The sequence below is a fragment of the Neltuma alba genome, unplaced genomic scaffold (assembly GCF_004799145.2).
Source record: "Neltuma alba isolate B1F8T4 unplaced genomic scaffold, ASM479914v2 tig00012322_pilon, whole genome shotgun sequence".
NCBI lineage: Eukaryota > Viridiplantae > Streptophyta > Magnoliopsida > Fabales > Fabaceae > Neltuma > Neltuma alba.
The window spans coordinates 191,677-207,695 of NW_021636833.1; the positions used below are offsets into that span (position 1 = coordinate 191,677).

Here is a 16,019-nt window from a genome sequence, read left to right on the forward strand (position 1 = left end):
GGTCATGTTATAAAGAACTAATTATTACACTAGAGACAATCTGGTTGATATTATTCATAACTTTTATTTATAAAAGTAAACTGTTTTTTTTTTTAATGAAAATACCGAGTGAGGCCCAAAAGTTGAGCCTCGCAAATCGCAATAAAGTCCAGGCGCCGGTGGTCTTATGACTTTTGTGAAGACTTGTGCTTCTCGTTCCTCTTGAGAAATTAAGATTCCAATTTGACTGTTCCTTTTCCTATGCATGGGATCATCTATGAAAAATGTAGCTTCTTGTACATTTTATCACACCTTTTATGTCACTTATTGTGGGAACACATAGTATAATACAGTCTTCACAATTATATTACACATATTGGAAATATGTGGAGTTAGTAGATATAAAGTTTTGGCAGTAAAGTCACCGAAGACCGCATAGCGCAGTGGATTAGCGCGTTTGACTTCGGATCAAAAGGTCGTGGGTTCGACTCCCACTGTGGTCGGACGCATATAGTACTATTTTTTCTTTCCCTCGCAATGGGAAACGCCGATCCAAAACCGGTTTTTTAATCAAAACCTTTTGATTTTCTCACCCAATCCTCATTTGGATGAGGAAGCCATGCTAGGGTTCACTTCTCTCTACCAGCCCTCAATCTCTACTCCATTTTTTCGAGCTTCAACGCAAAGCCCTTCTTGCCGTTCTTACTTCTCCCCCTTCTCTTCTTCTTTTCTGAAAACCCAACCTTTTATCCCCAGACAACCCACTACACTTGTGGTATTCGCAGAGAACAATAATGGGCCGAACGAACTGAAGGAAGAAGACAAACCAGAACAAGACGGCGTTTCTTCAAATGGGGACAAGGATAATTCGGGTGAAGATCGACGACCTTTCTTCAATTTCAACTGGCGGAGTCTCCTTGATCCTGATCCTGACAATGTGTTGGCCCTTTGTTTGACGGGTCTGCTTACATGGGCAAGTGTTCAAGTTCTCTGGCAACTCTTTTTTATCTCATTGGCCATTCTTCTTGCCGCGCTCAAGTATTCTTTCATTGCCGCTCTTCTTATTTTCATTCTCATCACCCTTCTTTAGATCATGGTAATCGATTCTCCTATATTGTAAATCTTCCCTGGATGAGTTACCGATTGGTTTGAATGACATTTCAAGTTCCGATGTACTGTAGAATCAACTTGTGCATAGTTCTCTTCATTCTTGATTCATTTTTCTTTCTTTGAGAACTAAGATGTGAACCTGTATAAATGGCTCTTAAATTGAGAATGAGGGATGACATGTGAATGGATGGAGCATCTCTCATTTTAGTTCATACTAATTCCGTGAAATTACTTCTTTCTCTTAATTTCCGAAGGAATGTAATGAAGAAGCTGGGTTTATACTATCTCCTCTCCTTAGTATAATAGTATACACTTTGTAGGGCAATTTGCACTACACTAATGGTAGTACCATTTTTCACTTGTAACATAATGCAATACGTTAACACTCTTTCTTTTCTCTCTTTTTTCTTTTCTCTCTGTTTTTTTTTTTCCTTTTTTGTTGAAATGTTGCAACTGCTTATCTGGTTGACTTTTCATCGCCACCTTTGTGTTTATTTAAGGTGACATTATTGACTGATGTTAAGAGATATGAAATCTGTTGATCACATTTATGAGCTAGGCATCTGTTCTCTTAGAAAGTTATAACCAACGGAGCCAGGTACCTATGTACACATTTACGGAGCATTCAGTGGACCGCACTAGAATGATCAACATCTGCTTATAGTTCACTTCTTAGAAGGAAGGAGCAATCTTCAATCACAATATTGACCAAGCTTAATGATAGAAATCTTTCCTCTATGGAGGCAACAAATCCTCGCAACCATAAATGTTTACAAGCTGCAAGTGTGCGTAGCAGGTTCAGAAGCTATTCTTGCAAAAAATGGGAATCAAGAATACCTTCAAGTTCTTTTTGCCTTAGCCACAGGTGAAGCAACTCAGCCTCAAGCATCTCTGGTCTAAATATCCTCAAACGTAAATGTTTCTTAATCCTATGTTCTCTAGCCAAGTCTGGTATCTGCAGACCCATTTCTCACGTTTACAGTTGGATCTTGTCATCAACGAACCAGCATCAGTTTTGGTAGCCCTCTCCATCAAGCACACCGGGAAACTTGTGTGGAGGAAGAATTTTCGACTGCACAAAGAATTGAAGCATGGTCTCTCGTGCCCTTACCGCCAGAAAATTTACCCATTAACTGCAAATGGCCATTCATGATTAAGCTTAATGCAAATGAGGTTGTTCAAAGCTAGACTCGTAGCTAAAGGCTCCCCCCAAAAAAAAACCAAAAATAAAGGGGCGCTTTTTAAGATGATGCAAGAATTGACAGATGTCAAATGTGAGGCAGGAGCATGTAAAGTTCAAATACTTTGATGCCTCAATCAAGATTGTGTTATTTATGGATGTTCTGGATCTGAATGTCCCTCTTTAAGAGTTGGGAGCATTGGTGTACATGCGGTTTAAAATGAGTCAGTACATGTACTTTGGACAAAGGATTAACAAATTATCTAAAAGTAGCAGACAATATTGCATGTTTGGATTTTCATGGTTGACGTTTTAAAAAATTAGTGGTTCTTGTTAAATTTGGCTTCCACTGGTTGAGGCGTATTTTTCCCATTGCATTGGTTGGTGTGCATGTGCTTTATTAATTGTTGTTTAATTTCATTGTTTATGTTTTCACATAGTTTTTCTTTTCTTATTTAATTTTCATATAATAAAGAAAACTGTGGGACCCTCAATAAATAAATTTGCGTTTTTTTAAGTATTTTGTCATACACATAATAATAAACTATAATATAAAATAATTTGTCGCTTATAATAAAGTATAGAATAAACTAAATTGTTTTAAATTTTTAGTTTAGTGATATATCAGTTCATATGAGAGGTAACACATTCTAAAATAACTATCGTTTCTCTCGTCCTATTTATAAGGTAGAAGAAAAAAATTTATTAGTTTTATTTATAGGATAGAGAAAAAAAATTTCATATGAATATGCAATTTTACTTTTCAGAGTTAATAAAATTTAAAATTTTTTTTATGTATATAAAATATATTAAAAATGGCTTATAAATAAGATGAGGGGGTAATTTTTAATATCCCTGCGCATCACATTCATATGATAATGACTATGTCATGAGGAACTGTGCAAAGATGTAGTCCCAGTCAGAATAATGTCAAAAGAAGAAAATACATCAAACATTTGCTTGGCTGCACGTGATCCGTGCTCTGTCTCTGGGATCATCTTGTAACTTAACTGTTCAAACTAATAGCTTAGTTTCGATATGTTTTTCCTCGCAAACCAAATGTGAACAGAGTGATACACCATAACAAAGAGGCTCTTGGGACATGACAGGCTTCAAAGACCAATGGAATCATAAATCATGATCATAGATATTAATATAAAATATAAAAGTCTGAGGAATTTCACGGTTCATAGTATAGTTTCAATACTTTCAATTTCATGAATTTTTACCCTTCTAAAAATTAACAATTAGAGAGATGGAGATGAACACCTGATGAGAGAATACTTATGAGTGTGTAAAAGGCAATATCCATGTCAGTCAAAGAATTAAGTGCTGTTTAACAGCTCAATTCACTTACATTAAATGTACATTATCCTCAAAAATAATTTTGCACTTTAAACTAAAATGAGTATTGTTACACTGAACAAAACTTGAAGGTAATAACTAAAGCTCCACTTAGTACCTGAGCAATAAAGGTAACCAGGAGCATCAAAATGACATCACCAAAAAATGATCTTATATGTACACATACACACACATATTTCTTTTGAAACGATGTTCTACTTCTGTATAAAGTCAGAGACATAGATCAGCATGAACTTGTTCACCCTTGAGTATCGGCAATCATTTGCTGCAGAAAGTTCATAATATAGGAGAAAGAGGGGCGGCTCGAGGGTTCACTACAACATAACCAGGTTGCCATCAGAATGATAATGGAGATAGAGGTAAATCTGTGAATTAAACATGGAATTACAAAAGAAGGAGGGACAGAATTCTTAGGCACGCCAATCTAAATGATAGACAAGCCAAGAATCATGCAAGCAGAGCCAATCACTTTTCATTGATATTCACTATTTTGACATACTTCCATGTTTTCCCAGTATTTGCTTAATCTATCTATCCATCTTTTGGAAGCAGAATATTCCTCAAAATACCTTATACACACAGTACAAGCATCTGTTGCTCCAAAATTTATTTTGTTTTATTTTTAATTTTTTTTAATTTTTTATTCTACTTACACGGCCCAGCAGAGTTGAATCAAGGCAACCACTTTGGGATTCACATAGGTCGGCATCTCTAGTCTTCTGTCCATGAAACCAACGGCTGCAACAACCTGTAGTAACGGAAGACTGCTTGTCAAGAGAATAGCAAGCCAAACAAGTGGATGTTGAAACCTCAATCCAATATTTTGTCAAAGCTTTTGAAGAAAAAAAGACAAAGTCTTTACTCTGTATATATATAGAAGAACAGCAAAGCAATGACCACATCCATAATAGATAAGAACACTTATATTTTCTTCTGTCCATGGTATTTACAGCTTAGCTAACAATCTAAAGCGCATTGACAAGAAAACAACCTGAGACGGATTTAAATTTCTCCAAGGTTGTTGCAGGGTCACTAGTTCCCACAGGATTACACCAAAGCTGAATATGTCACATTTTTCATTTGATGGTTCACCACGAATCACTTCTGGCGCCATCCACTCAGGCTGTTCATGTTCATAACAGAGACGTATTTAGATTGTGAAATGGCCAAGTAGGTAATTAATACGAAAATGTCCAAAAGAATGAAATAGAACTTACCGTCCCAGCGGCTGTTTTAGATGAAAGAAATGTGTTTGCCTTGGTACGTGAGAGACCAAAATCACATACCTGACAGATAATGTTAAAATAAATTGTTGCCAATATTCTCACCATAATTTTTTTAATATCCATATATGTAAGACACAGAAATGATAAAGTTAAGCATCTGTCAATCATAATGGTGATGCAGAAAGGCAGGAGTTGCAAGGATGGGTGGTGCAATAGACCAAACAGTTTAAAATACTAGCACGCCTCTTAAAATATGAACTACGACTACAAGACTCTACGCATTTTAGGGCTCATTCCAAGACGTCTAGCATCTATCTATATCTATATATAATATAAGAATTCTAATAAGCCACACTATTTGAAATTATAAGCATTATAGTTTATTTTTCAAACTTTATGCAACACAAGGGACATACTTAATGTATCTACGAAAAACAAGGGACAACGCATCTCCATCTAGGAATCCTAAATGACAATCTAACCATTGTTAAAATTTGGTAATGACAATGTTAGCAAATGGTGAATTGACTGGCCATCAGCTGACCCTTTCAGCCTCCAATATCACAGTAATGGATCAATCTTTGATTTTAGAATGAATCCTTAAAGGTGGAAGGAGTGGCCCCCCGCACACGCGCACACAGAGAGAGAGAGAGAGAGAGAGGAACAGGGTGAACTCTCTACTATTTTTCGTGTCCTATCCCCTTGGAAGAAGTGTGTCATTTGCGCCCCAAAATGAATTGAACAAAAGAATGTCCTTAAAGAAGCTGCTATAACAACTTTCTCAACTCACGTTTATTCTGGTGCAGGCATTGAATAGATATTTTATAGGAATAAGATCCTCCAGATGAGTCTGCTTCCCATAAAAGTTTGAAGAACCAAATTTTCAAAATGACATCCATTAATGAGATAATCCATATATCACCCACGATATATGTCACGGATCAAAGACACCTGTGCACAAGAAGTTTCAAGATGACATCCATCCAAATATACCTGTCAGTGGATGGACAGATGCAATTGCAGAATTCGTGTGGATTTGAATTATCTTAGAGGTTTCTCACTAGATTCTAGGCTGGTCAATGCGTCAAGTTTGACCTGCCCATTACAATTTGCTCCCCCATCCACCCATTTGCCACCCCTAATCACAAGCCCCTCAATGACTTGGAACTCAAATACCCTCTTTCCTCATTGCAAATTCATGTTTCAATATTTTCTCAAACAACTGATAAATAAAAGTTTCCAAGGGTTAAAAAATCAACTTGAAGGATTTTCTCAAATAAGCAAAAAATCCAAACCGAAGAAAAGTGTGAAGTTGCATCAAACGTTCCCATTGATGGTATATCAATACAAGGTCATGGCCTTTGAACCCAACATTTATAAAAAGACTTGGAATCTTTTAGATCCTTCATTCTTGTTCAGTGACCATCCATATAATTTTTAAATGATTTCACAGACATGTGACACAACTTAGAGCAGGCTCTCTTAAAAATGAGGAAAAAGCACAAAAATATATCAAATAAAAGTTCTTAGTTTAGTTTGCCCCCAAAAAAAAAAAAAATTCTTTTAGTTTCTGAGCACTTGGGTATTAAATCAAATAATGCAGCAAGCTCCAATAAGGTATAGATTCCTAACACTGAAGTCATCTCCATCTCGGTAGGATCTGAGTTTGAATCCAAGTGGAAGGCAAAAAAGGCAATGCATGAGGCACCATTTAGCTTTAGATCAGTGGTATAGGAGTCATCTCTAAGCCCAAAGGATCTGAGTTTGAATCCAAGTCAAGGCCAAAACCAACCAAGAAAAAAGGCCATGTAGCAAGCAAAGCAAAAGTTCTCTGAAGTCACCTTGACCGTGTAAGTATCGTCCACCAAAAGATTTGGAGACTTAAGATCTCTATGAACAATAGGAGGTCTCATTTGATGAAGATAATTCATTCCGCTTGCCTGGACAACATAGACAACAACGCAAAAGTATTATTCTGCGTTTGATGGAAAAAAGACATGGAAACAGCAAGACTAGCAGCTTTTTCGCAATGAGTGCATACCACATCATAAGCCATACTCAACCGACGCTTCTCACTGAGAACTAATCTAGCATCTGGCATGCGCAGAAGTTCAAACAAGCTTCCTCTGAAATTCCAAACAGACTGTTTACTTGGTGACACTCTTTTTAACTTCAAGTAAGCACAAAGGTGAGTAGCACTTTTAAAGATGATCATTCCAGAAAATCATTGCACCTTGATAAATATTCTGTCACTATTGACAAGTTGGGTTGTTCAAAAACTGCACCCATGAAGAGAACTATGTTTGGATGCCGCAGACGTTTCATGAGTGATACCTAAGAAACAAACTGTTATATTGAAGAGAAATCAAGCGGAATAATAAAGATATATGCACTAAATCTACTAGAAAGCATACCTCCTTTCTAAATTCTTCATATCGTTCTGCATCAAAACCTTGAACCTTGAGAATTTTCACAGCAACATCCTAAAAATTACATGTTCTGGATTAAGTAACAATATTAGATACCCCGACCCCTCCCAAAAAATAGAAAGAATGGAGAATGCAATAAAAGAATGGAATAGTGGCAGCACAACCAACACAAAGATAATGACACCCTTGGAAAAAATAACGATATTTGCAAGTAGTCCTACTTTTCAACACTTTAGTAAACATTTTTTTTTTACTTCATCTGTATTGTTTCCTACCTGAGAAAAATGTTAAACCACAAATCAAGAGGCCAGAAGCAGAAATGTATGACTTGTAACACTCAATCAGTAGACATAAAATTTTAAAATTTAAGCCGTCGATCATAGGCCTAAATCAGTTTCTATCACTTAAAAATATAAAAATGAGAACAAAGAAAACCCAATCACGAAATGTTCATCAAAATATCTCTTCAATTATGGTGTCCAGGTAATTCCATGTCAACTTAACAGGGTTACAACGCTCAGTAAATTGGTCCAATATGCTCCACGCCACCACTCACCAGCAGCGCAGGCTTACACAAGGAGAATTCCTCCTACCTTCATTGTTTGCCTATCCAGAAGCCAAAAAATTTTTTTTTGGAGGGGCGAGGTTGGATTCATGATTTGCTATTATTTGTTGGCTAATCCGGTGATGAAGTGATGAGGGAATTTTTTTTAGGAATGACAAGTAAGAAGTACTCTTAGCAGTATCCATGATGGGAATCATAGTATCTTTGCTAGAGGTGGTTTTGCCAGCGTGGATAGAACCCACAACAGCTGGAGGTTGCCTGAAGAGGGATGGTTCAAAGTTAAGTAGTTAACATTAATGGTGTCATTTCTGAGTTGTATGCTCAAGCCAGACGTGGAGGTATCTGTAGAAATGAAAGTAGCTTTATGCATGCCTTCATTTGCAACTTAGGTGAGGCAACCCTCTCTCGGCTGAACTGTGGGATTATATGCTTGGGCTGAAGTTGGCATGGGATCACAGTTTTAGAAGGGTTCTCTTAGAAACGGACTCAGCTGATGCAGGGAAACTTCTGAATCGTAAGATGTCAGTATGCATTCGCATAGGGAAGTTCGGCAGCAAATCAAGGATGCTGACCGGCACTCTACTGCTGTGGTTCCTGGGTACCAAGCTACCTATGATCCTACTTTAAACTTGTCTTGTGTCATAGTGTTTGATACCTGTAGTAATAAGCAGCTTGATTCTGATTTAGGCTATAGCTGCTGTAGTTTTTTTCACTGTTTTATTTTTAAAAAAAATCTAAGGCCATTACTTGGTTCTCTAGCACAACAGCACATCATCGTCAGGAACCATTTATGGTCCCCCAGAACCACCATGTAAATATGAACATGCTTATGATGCAAAATAATGCATCTTTAACAAGAAGTTGAGGAAAATATCGCTAAAAAAAAAAAAGCAATAAGAAGCTCCGGAAAATAAATCCTTACAGAACCACGCCAATCTGCACGAAGGACAGTTCCAAATGAACCTGAAATGCAGTTGCCATTCAAACTTATGTCCATTTTTTGGTGACACATTTCATTGAGATATATAAAAATGTGCGAAGCATCTGGAGACTTTTCAGCATGAAAATCATGAGGTGTCAAATGACATACCTGTTCCAATTTTATCTTTCAAAATAAGTTCGCTCCATAAAATTTCCAGATCATCGTCATCAAGATCAATCTTGTGACTCTGATTATCCAATACTGACTGGTTTGCCTTTTTGAATGACGCATACTCTTCTGTAAAAAGAAATTAGCTTGGCATATCAAATGGACGCTATACAATGCCAACGTAGTATGACAGCACCAGAACCTCCAGACAGAGTACATTGATTCTTGAGTTTATTAATTAGGACATGATTTTGTCCATTAAACATTAATCATTTTCAATGACTGGGTCATCTGCTCTTTAACATAGAGGTGATTCATTCTTATCAAACCAGTTAGATGAATTTTCCCACCTGCGTAGTTTGCATTAAAAGCTTCAGTAGGCTTTCGATCAATTCCATCACTATGATCAACTGCACCACCTGTCATGGTGGAAATCAGTACTTAAAGTATTATTTCGCCATTCACCATTAACAATATAAATAAAAGTTAAGATTTATTAGGTGACAATATCATGGGAGACAAAACACACTAGTTAGTAGACATATCAACATTTTTTTTTTTAAAGCTGGAAATCATTTCATTATTGTCTTTATTGCGGTGAGAAAATAAAACAAATTTACAACCATAGGGCGAATTAAAAATAAGAACGCTACATGAACATTCCACTGACGTATGTTAATATTGTGACACTACAGAAGAAACTAAGAAAAACCACTGCATTAAAGCAAATTATTTACCACGTGTTAACAAGCATGAATCTTAATGCACTGCCCAGTTGAAATATTCTAAAACGTCTCAAATCTGACCAGAGAATCCAAGGCTGATTCCAGTCTATTTTTATGACAAGAACCCCGTCTTTTCTCAACCAGCTATTGTGTGATTAGCATTGATACCTGATGTTTAACTCCCCTTTTGGAGCATCAACCCTCCTCAATTCAGCTCTTCCATATGATTTTGGTTCATCCCATTTATTGTATTAATGTTTTCTTTTCTTTTTTTTTTTGCCTATGTTCTGTGTCAGCCCAAAAAGCAAGCTTATTTTGAATGAAATATGGCGTGTTAGTCAGATATATTTGCCCAAACCCGAAGGTCCACATAGCTGAACAAACTAGAATATCCTAGTAATTTATCTATAGCCATCAAATTTAGAAACTTCCCTCATAACTCTTCCACATTTCCATTCCAACCAGAAAGTCTAAATAGACAAGTTGGAGTACCCAGTTCCACCATGCTACTTCATCACCCCCCCCCCCCAAAAAAAAAAAAAAAAAACCAAATGCAAGACATATGAACAGCGCGCACACAGAGAATCAGAGAAAATTACCTGATTTGGAGTCAAATACAAGTTGCAGGCCTTGACAGTCCATGAAATACAATTGGGCCAACGTCTTTGAATATTCAGCAGTTTCAACTGGCTTGAACTTCGGATGACATAGTGGTGAAGCAATTAATAATGAAGATGCAGAATTCAGGGAAGAATCGGGCTGGCTCATAGCCCCTGGTCTTCCAACCATATCAATCAAATACTCCCTGCAAAAGTGTATTCGATACTGTTTTCTTCTGATTTCTTCAGAACAGCATTTATATAACCAAACTGAATCCAAATAGAGGGAAGGCTTGTATATTTGTGCGTGTATTATATTCATATTTAATAGACGGAAAAATTAATTTGTTATGAGGAAAAGCATAATAAGTAATGCACACAATAATTTTATAGCCATTAGCCACAATGTTGTTATATTCTTTCCAACACTAAACAATTAATTTTAAAAGACAGATTTTTTTTTTTTTTAACCAAAATTAGTAGACAGATTCTAATACACCAATTTTTACCCATTTTAATTACTTCTCACTTAAAATAGCATTGCATTTAATTCAAAATAATAATTTGAAATTTACAGTTAATTTAATTAATTAATCAATGCAACAAACCTGTCAGGGCTGATTTGCACTAAACACGAGGCACCTACATCCTTTTTACAATACTTGCAACCCTTGACAATTCGGCATGGGAGGTTCACTGAATCAGCTAATACCTGCAATGTTAAACGTTAACAGTAGGTACTCAAGACGCCAAATTATAAGGGGAAAATGATACACTAAATGGAAGATATATTTTTGGTTGGGAAATTGATAATTATTCCATTGAGAATGACATTATACAAAATTCTAATAATTTTCTTACTATAAGAGTGGATAAAATACAAGCAAATGAAAAATTATGCTGAAATTTAATTTTAATTGGGGAATGGTGGCAAGGACTGAACGAAACCACTTGAACTCAAAAGCATTATGTTGAGTGAATGTTGGTTGAATCATTAGATAGATTTATTGTAATTCATAAAATATAATGCATTAAATTATAGATAGAGCAAAAATAATACCTTAAAGAGCAATGCTCGGTGGACACATAAGCCAACAGTTAAGCTTCCAATTGGAAGAATGACAGAATGAAGGATGTCTTCTAGACTTTGAGTGCACTCCTTCCAGCGCGAAGATAAGTTTTCTTCGGTCCAGGTTTGGCCCCTTTCGAAAACAACAAAAGCTTGTTAAGAAGAGGTCAACAAAAAAGTGAATTCTAAGACAACGCTTTTTTACCTTTTCAATATCAAAGATGGGTGCACTTACCCCAACCTACTGCAAACAATATTTGCAAGGTGATCGATTAAATCCTTTCTAGTAATCCGGCTATTAGAAAGACTAACTATGCCATTTAGCAGTTCTCTCAAACCAGGATCTCTTGATTTGTCAATTGCAACCACTATAACTGACAAATCATCACATGGTTCAACTGACATCAGTGATTCAAATGACGGAATCAGGCCAACATTCTGCAGATCAGTGCTTATAGTCCATGAATATGCATCCATCCCATGGATAAGATAAAATCCATCTGGAATTTTGTCTGAGTATTGCAAACAACCATTGACCTGATCAATGTAAAAGGAAAAGGCATTTAAATCACATTTTTTAGAACAAGAGTAACCCCACATGTTTGGGTGTGTGCATGAGTAAATGTGTGCACCCGCAATTGTCCGTGTATGCGAGATCATTGAATGTGCAACATTTACCTGGTTCAGTAAACGAGAAGGGATTTAAATTTCAAGCAAACAGCTCCAAATTTACTTGGTGTTCACAGCTAAGGCGCATATTATATTATATTGCTCAAGTGAACTCACTTGATTATATTATATTACTCAAGTGAACTTACTTGATCTGGTCCACGGAAAAAAAAAATTTAAAAGTCTGGGCAAACGGTTGAAAATTTACTTGATGTTATATTATTGGTACGACATTACTAAAGCAAACTAACAGTCAAATGCTAAGCAAAATTGCAAATAGATTCCATATGATTGACACGTAAGCAAATCAAGATGAAATTTTCCTTTGAAACCCAGGAATAAGTATGAGTTCATCACTTTCTGTTATTTATTTTATCTTCACAACGAATCCATTCATTTGAAATAAATAAAATTAAAAATATAACTTGAAGTATTCACAGACAATTATAAAGCAGCTCCCTTTCCTCCCCCCATGTCCCAATATTGAACCTTCCAACCATGATTTTTAGAAACAAATAAAAAGGGAATAGCCACCAGAATCTTCCTTAATATCAGCAAGAAAATGAAAAGATAACAATTTCAGTAGTTTAGATTAAATCCACATTTTTCAGGGAAAAAATTGCATACCCAGAATCGATGAGACACTGCCTCAGCCGACTTGGAGGAAGAGCTGGATTCCAGGTCCAGGAAATTGGGATCATCCGCACAGGCAGCCTGCGATGAAAGACGAAGCGCCAGAGCCTGTTGCAACTGGTAACTCTCCTCAGTTTGCTTGGCCCAACTCTTGAAAGACGGCTGTCCCTTCCAGTAATCAAACTCGTCAACAACATTCATCGGTCGCAAACTGCCACCTACCACGGCCACCGGAGACGACGATTCCCTCACGGGAGCAGTTCTCTGAAACCGATTATCGCTGCTATCAGGTAAAGCACCATTCATTTCCATTTTGCACGGACAACGATTCGGGAATCTTTCGGGGAAAAAAAAACAGAAAAAATAAAAGCACCAATTCAGTAGCACCTGTTGAACAAGTCACAGCCTCTGGAATCTGATCATTCAGGTGGCAGATAGAGGAGAGCCCAAATTACCTTAACAAGAGCAGCAAGAGTTCACAGTACGCACGCCATTATTGCTGAATTGGGGGTACAGAGAACGGGAGATTCTGGGAGAGAGATGGGCGGTGTGTTTGGAGGGTGTGGGGCTCACAAAGGATGCCTTGCAATTGGTGGGGTTGGCTGGTCCTGTGAGGAAAAACGAACGCACAAGCACAATTGATTGCTTTGCGTTTGTATGGGGCTGATACATTGAACGTCAACACACAAGTTCCTCAATTTCATGGTTTCACTTTCACGTGCATGAATCGCCGTTAACTCATAATCAAGCATCACAATTTTTTAGAGATATAACGACTATTCAATTACCGGACTTGCCTGCTTTTTTATTTCCCTAATTAATAGAAATACAAAACAACATTTGATGCCACGGAAATAAAAGTATAAAAGAGGAAAGGTACTGCATAAAAAATCGCACTACAAAATTCACAGCTCTTATTAGATGTGTTGGAATTTGGAAACAAACATTGTCATATAATACAAAATTTGTATTATAAAGTTTGTATATGGAAAGATAAAAAAAATCATGAAAATTATGAAATTTCAAATTGGGTTCGTTACGATAATTGACTCACTTATAATAATACATGTTTGCGAGAATTTCTGATCTGAAATTTTGTAATTTCACGGTCTTTTTCTGTTATTCCTTTATATGTACTTTCTCCGATATTTGTTATAAGTTTCAAATAATTAATTCACGAATAACAAATTGTTAATTAAAATTAGTTAAAAGTAATAAATATGTTAGAGATATAATTTTATTTTTAAATATGTTCTTATAATAAATAAGAAAAAGTATGAAAGAGAATGTGTGGAAAATATGACAAAGGAGAGAAAATAAATAATTAAGGATAAAATAAAAAAATATATTAAATATTAAGACAAATCATAAATTGAAACTTATAAAATAGATTACACTTATCTCTAAATTTAAAATTTATAAATAGGAGCCCAGGAGTATAGTATTATGGTTTTCATTGCGAGGGTTATAATGGTTTTTTTTTTTTGGTAATTAGAAAAAGGTTATATTCGATTTCCATCAAGCCACTTTGCTAATGCTCTTATGGTCCTATTTATAGGGCAGAGAAAGAAAACAATTTTTATTCTTATTTATAGGGCACTAAGAGAAATTTTTTATATGGATGTACAATTTTACCCTTCATTTATTATTATATTGATTTTATTTACACGAGGTATAATGTATATTAAATAGAGATAAAGTCAAAAAGTTGTTAACTTTTAAATAATAGTTAATGAAGTTTAAAATTTTTCTTGACCTATGTAAAATATGTGAAAAATGACTTATAAATAGGAATACAAGAGTATTTAATATCACTGGCAGTGGTGGCCCCAGCGACAACTATCACTCTAGCCATGTGTTGTGGTTGGCAGGGAAGGAAACTTTTTTAGTAAAGATTAAAATATACTTTTGGTTCTTTAACTTTATATAAGATTTTATTTTGGTCCTTTAACTTTAAAAAGTAAACTTTTAGTTATTTAACCATAAAACCGTTAACAAAAAATAATGATATTGAGCACTTAAATGGTGATAAAACATTACTAAATGCTATAATATTGAGTTTAATTTTTAAAACAACTATAATTGTTAAAAAAATCATTATTTAAGACAATAATTTTAGAATTAAAGGACTAAAAGTATACTTTTTAAAGTCAATGGAGCAAACTGAAATCTTACCTAAAGTTAAAGGACCAAATGTATACTTTAGATTTTAGTAAATAAGGACATATTGGTAAATACATTTAAAATTTATTTATAAATAAAAGATAGTAGGGAGTTTAAATTATTTTGATAAAGAGATTTAAATTTTTCCAATAAAAACACTCCATTGATTTACACAAGTAAAAATAAAAATAAAAAGATACTTAAAATTAATCGATATTTTTAATATATCAATTTAGTGAGCTCCATAAATTTTTAATATAGAAATAAATCAATTGATATTTTAAAAATTATTTTATCTTTTCAAAACTATCCTTAATTAAATGAAATAAATCTTAAGCCAATTATATTTATTCCTCAATCCCTCTCTCCCTTCACACAAACTTGAATTTGAGAGTGTTTCATTCTGACTAATCATTATTTTCTTACATGATTTTCGAGGGTTAACGTATTTTTGTTCTTTCTAAGCTAACACTCGAGGTTTATATTCATATATGCTGTAGTATTATAGAAATTCCAAAAAGTCACAATTTATGAATAATTTTTTGGAAAAATTACAAAAACAAGACCTTAGAATTGTAAAAATACAGATAGAGACCCTTGACAACTTCACTTTGAGTTTTGACAATAATAATATGTCATGAAATTGTCAAAACCCAAAGTGAAGTTGTCAAGAATTCCTATATGTGTTTTTACAATTCCAAAGTCTTTTTTTGCAATTTTCGCTAATTTTTTCCACATTCCGTGCAATGCCCAGATCAGTCATCAACTACCAATCGATCAATCATTGATTATAAAACCTAAATTGCAACGTGGCCAAAAAACTGTGTTTAGATTAGTTTTTGGAAAACATATGAGAAGAATTTTATCTCAACTTGTGTGCTAATATTTTTTTAAAATATTTTTAAGGGTTTCCAAACTCCTCTATGTCAAGTGTTTGAGTAGAAATCAAATTATAATTTTAAAAGTAAGAGAAGATTTATCTCAATTTATAGGAATATGTTTTTTAAAAGTATTTTTGGAAAAAACTAAGCACAGACGGAGAGTTGCAGAAAGTGGCCCATAAATTAGACTTTTTTTCTTCTCTCACTTTTATCTTCCTTGCGCCAATCTTCTTTTTTCCCGGTTTTTCTTTGCTCTCCGCCTCTCCCTAATATGAAATCTCTCTCCATCTTGTCTAGAGTTTCCCAATTCTTGATTGCCACAGGTATGCTTTCTTT

At 35.0% G+C, this 16,019-nt stretch overlaps 1 protein-coding gene, 1 long non-coding RNA gene and 1 other non-coding gene across 9 annotated transcripts; 2 read left to right on the forward strand and 1 right to left on the reverse strand.

Moving 5' to 3' along the window:
* Nucleotides 1-408: 408 nt before the first annotated feature.
* TRNAR-UCG (transfer RNA arginine (anticodon UCG)) lies at nt 409-482 on the forward strand. The gene has a single exon. It is a non-coding gene; the product is annotated as a tRNA-Arg (tRNA).
* Nucleotides 483-1,601: 1,119 nt separating this feature from the next.
* Nucleotides 1,602-2,456, forward strand: LOC114726013 (uncharacterized). Of its 3 annotated transcripts, none has more exons than XR_003738471.1 (2): nt 1,602-1,687; nt 1,814-2,456. It is a non-coding gene; the product is annotated as an uncharacterized LOC114726013 (long non-coding RNA). The 3 variants fall into 3 exon arrangements; XR_003738469.1 differs by having other exon boundaries at nt 1,603-1,687; nt 1,754-2,456; XR_003738470.1 differs by having other exon boundaries at nt 1,603-1,687; nt 1,766-2,456.
* On the reverse strand, nt 1,719-13,272 carry LOC114726012 (serine/threonine-protein kinase CTR1). Of its 5 annotated transcripts, XR_003738467.1 has the most exons (18): nt 13,027-13,270; nt 12,634-12,903; nt 11,573-11,874; nt 11,329-11,470; nt 10,877-10,980; nt 10,269-10,474; nt 9,295-9,363; nt 8,945-9,073; nt 8,777-8,817; nt 7,275-7,343; nt 7,094-7,194; nt 6,902-6,986; nt 6,702-6,800; nt 4,852-4,920; nt 4,626-4,757; nt 4,288-4,382; nt 3,732-3,948; nt 1,719-2,222 (listed from the first exon to the last, which is right to left on the reverse strand). XR_003738467.1 is itself a non-coding variant. In XM_028912576.1 (17 exons), the coding sequence occupies exons 2-17, from the start codon at nt 12,838-12,840 to the stop codon at nt 3,873-3,875; spliced, it is 1,926 nt and encodes a 641-aa protein (XP_028768409.1). In that variant the 5' UTR covers nt 12,841-12,903; nt 13,095-13,270; the 3' UTR covers nt 3,547-3,872. The 5 variants fall into 5 exon arrangements, 3 of the variants coding, with proteins under 3 accessions (XP_028768409.1, XP_028768407.1, XP_028768408.1); XM_028912576.1 differs by lacking the exon at nt 1,719-2,222 and having other exon boundaries at nt 3,547-3,948; nt 13,095-13,270; XM_028912574.1 differs by lacking the exon at nt 1,719-2,222 and having other exon boundaries at nt 3,547-3,948.
* Nucleotides 13,273-16,019: the final 2,747 nt, after the last annotated feature.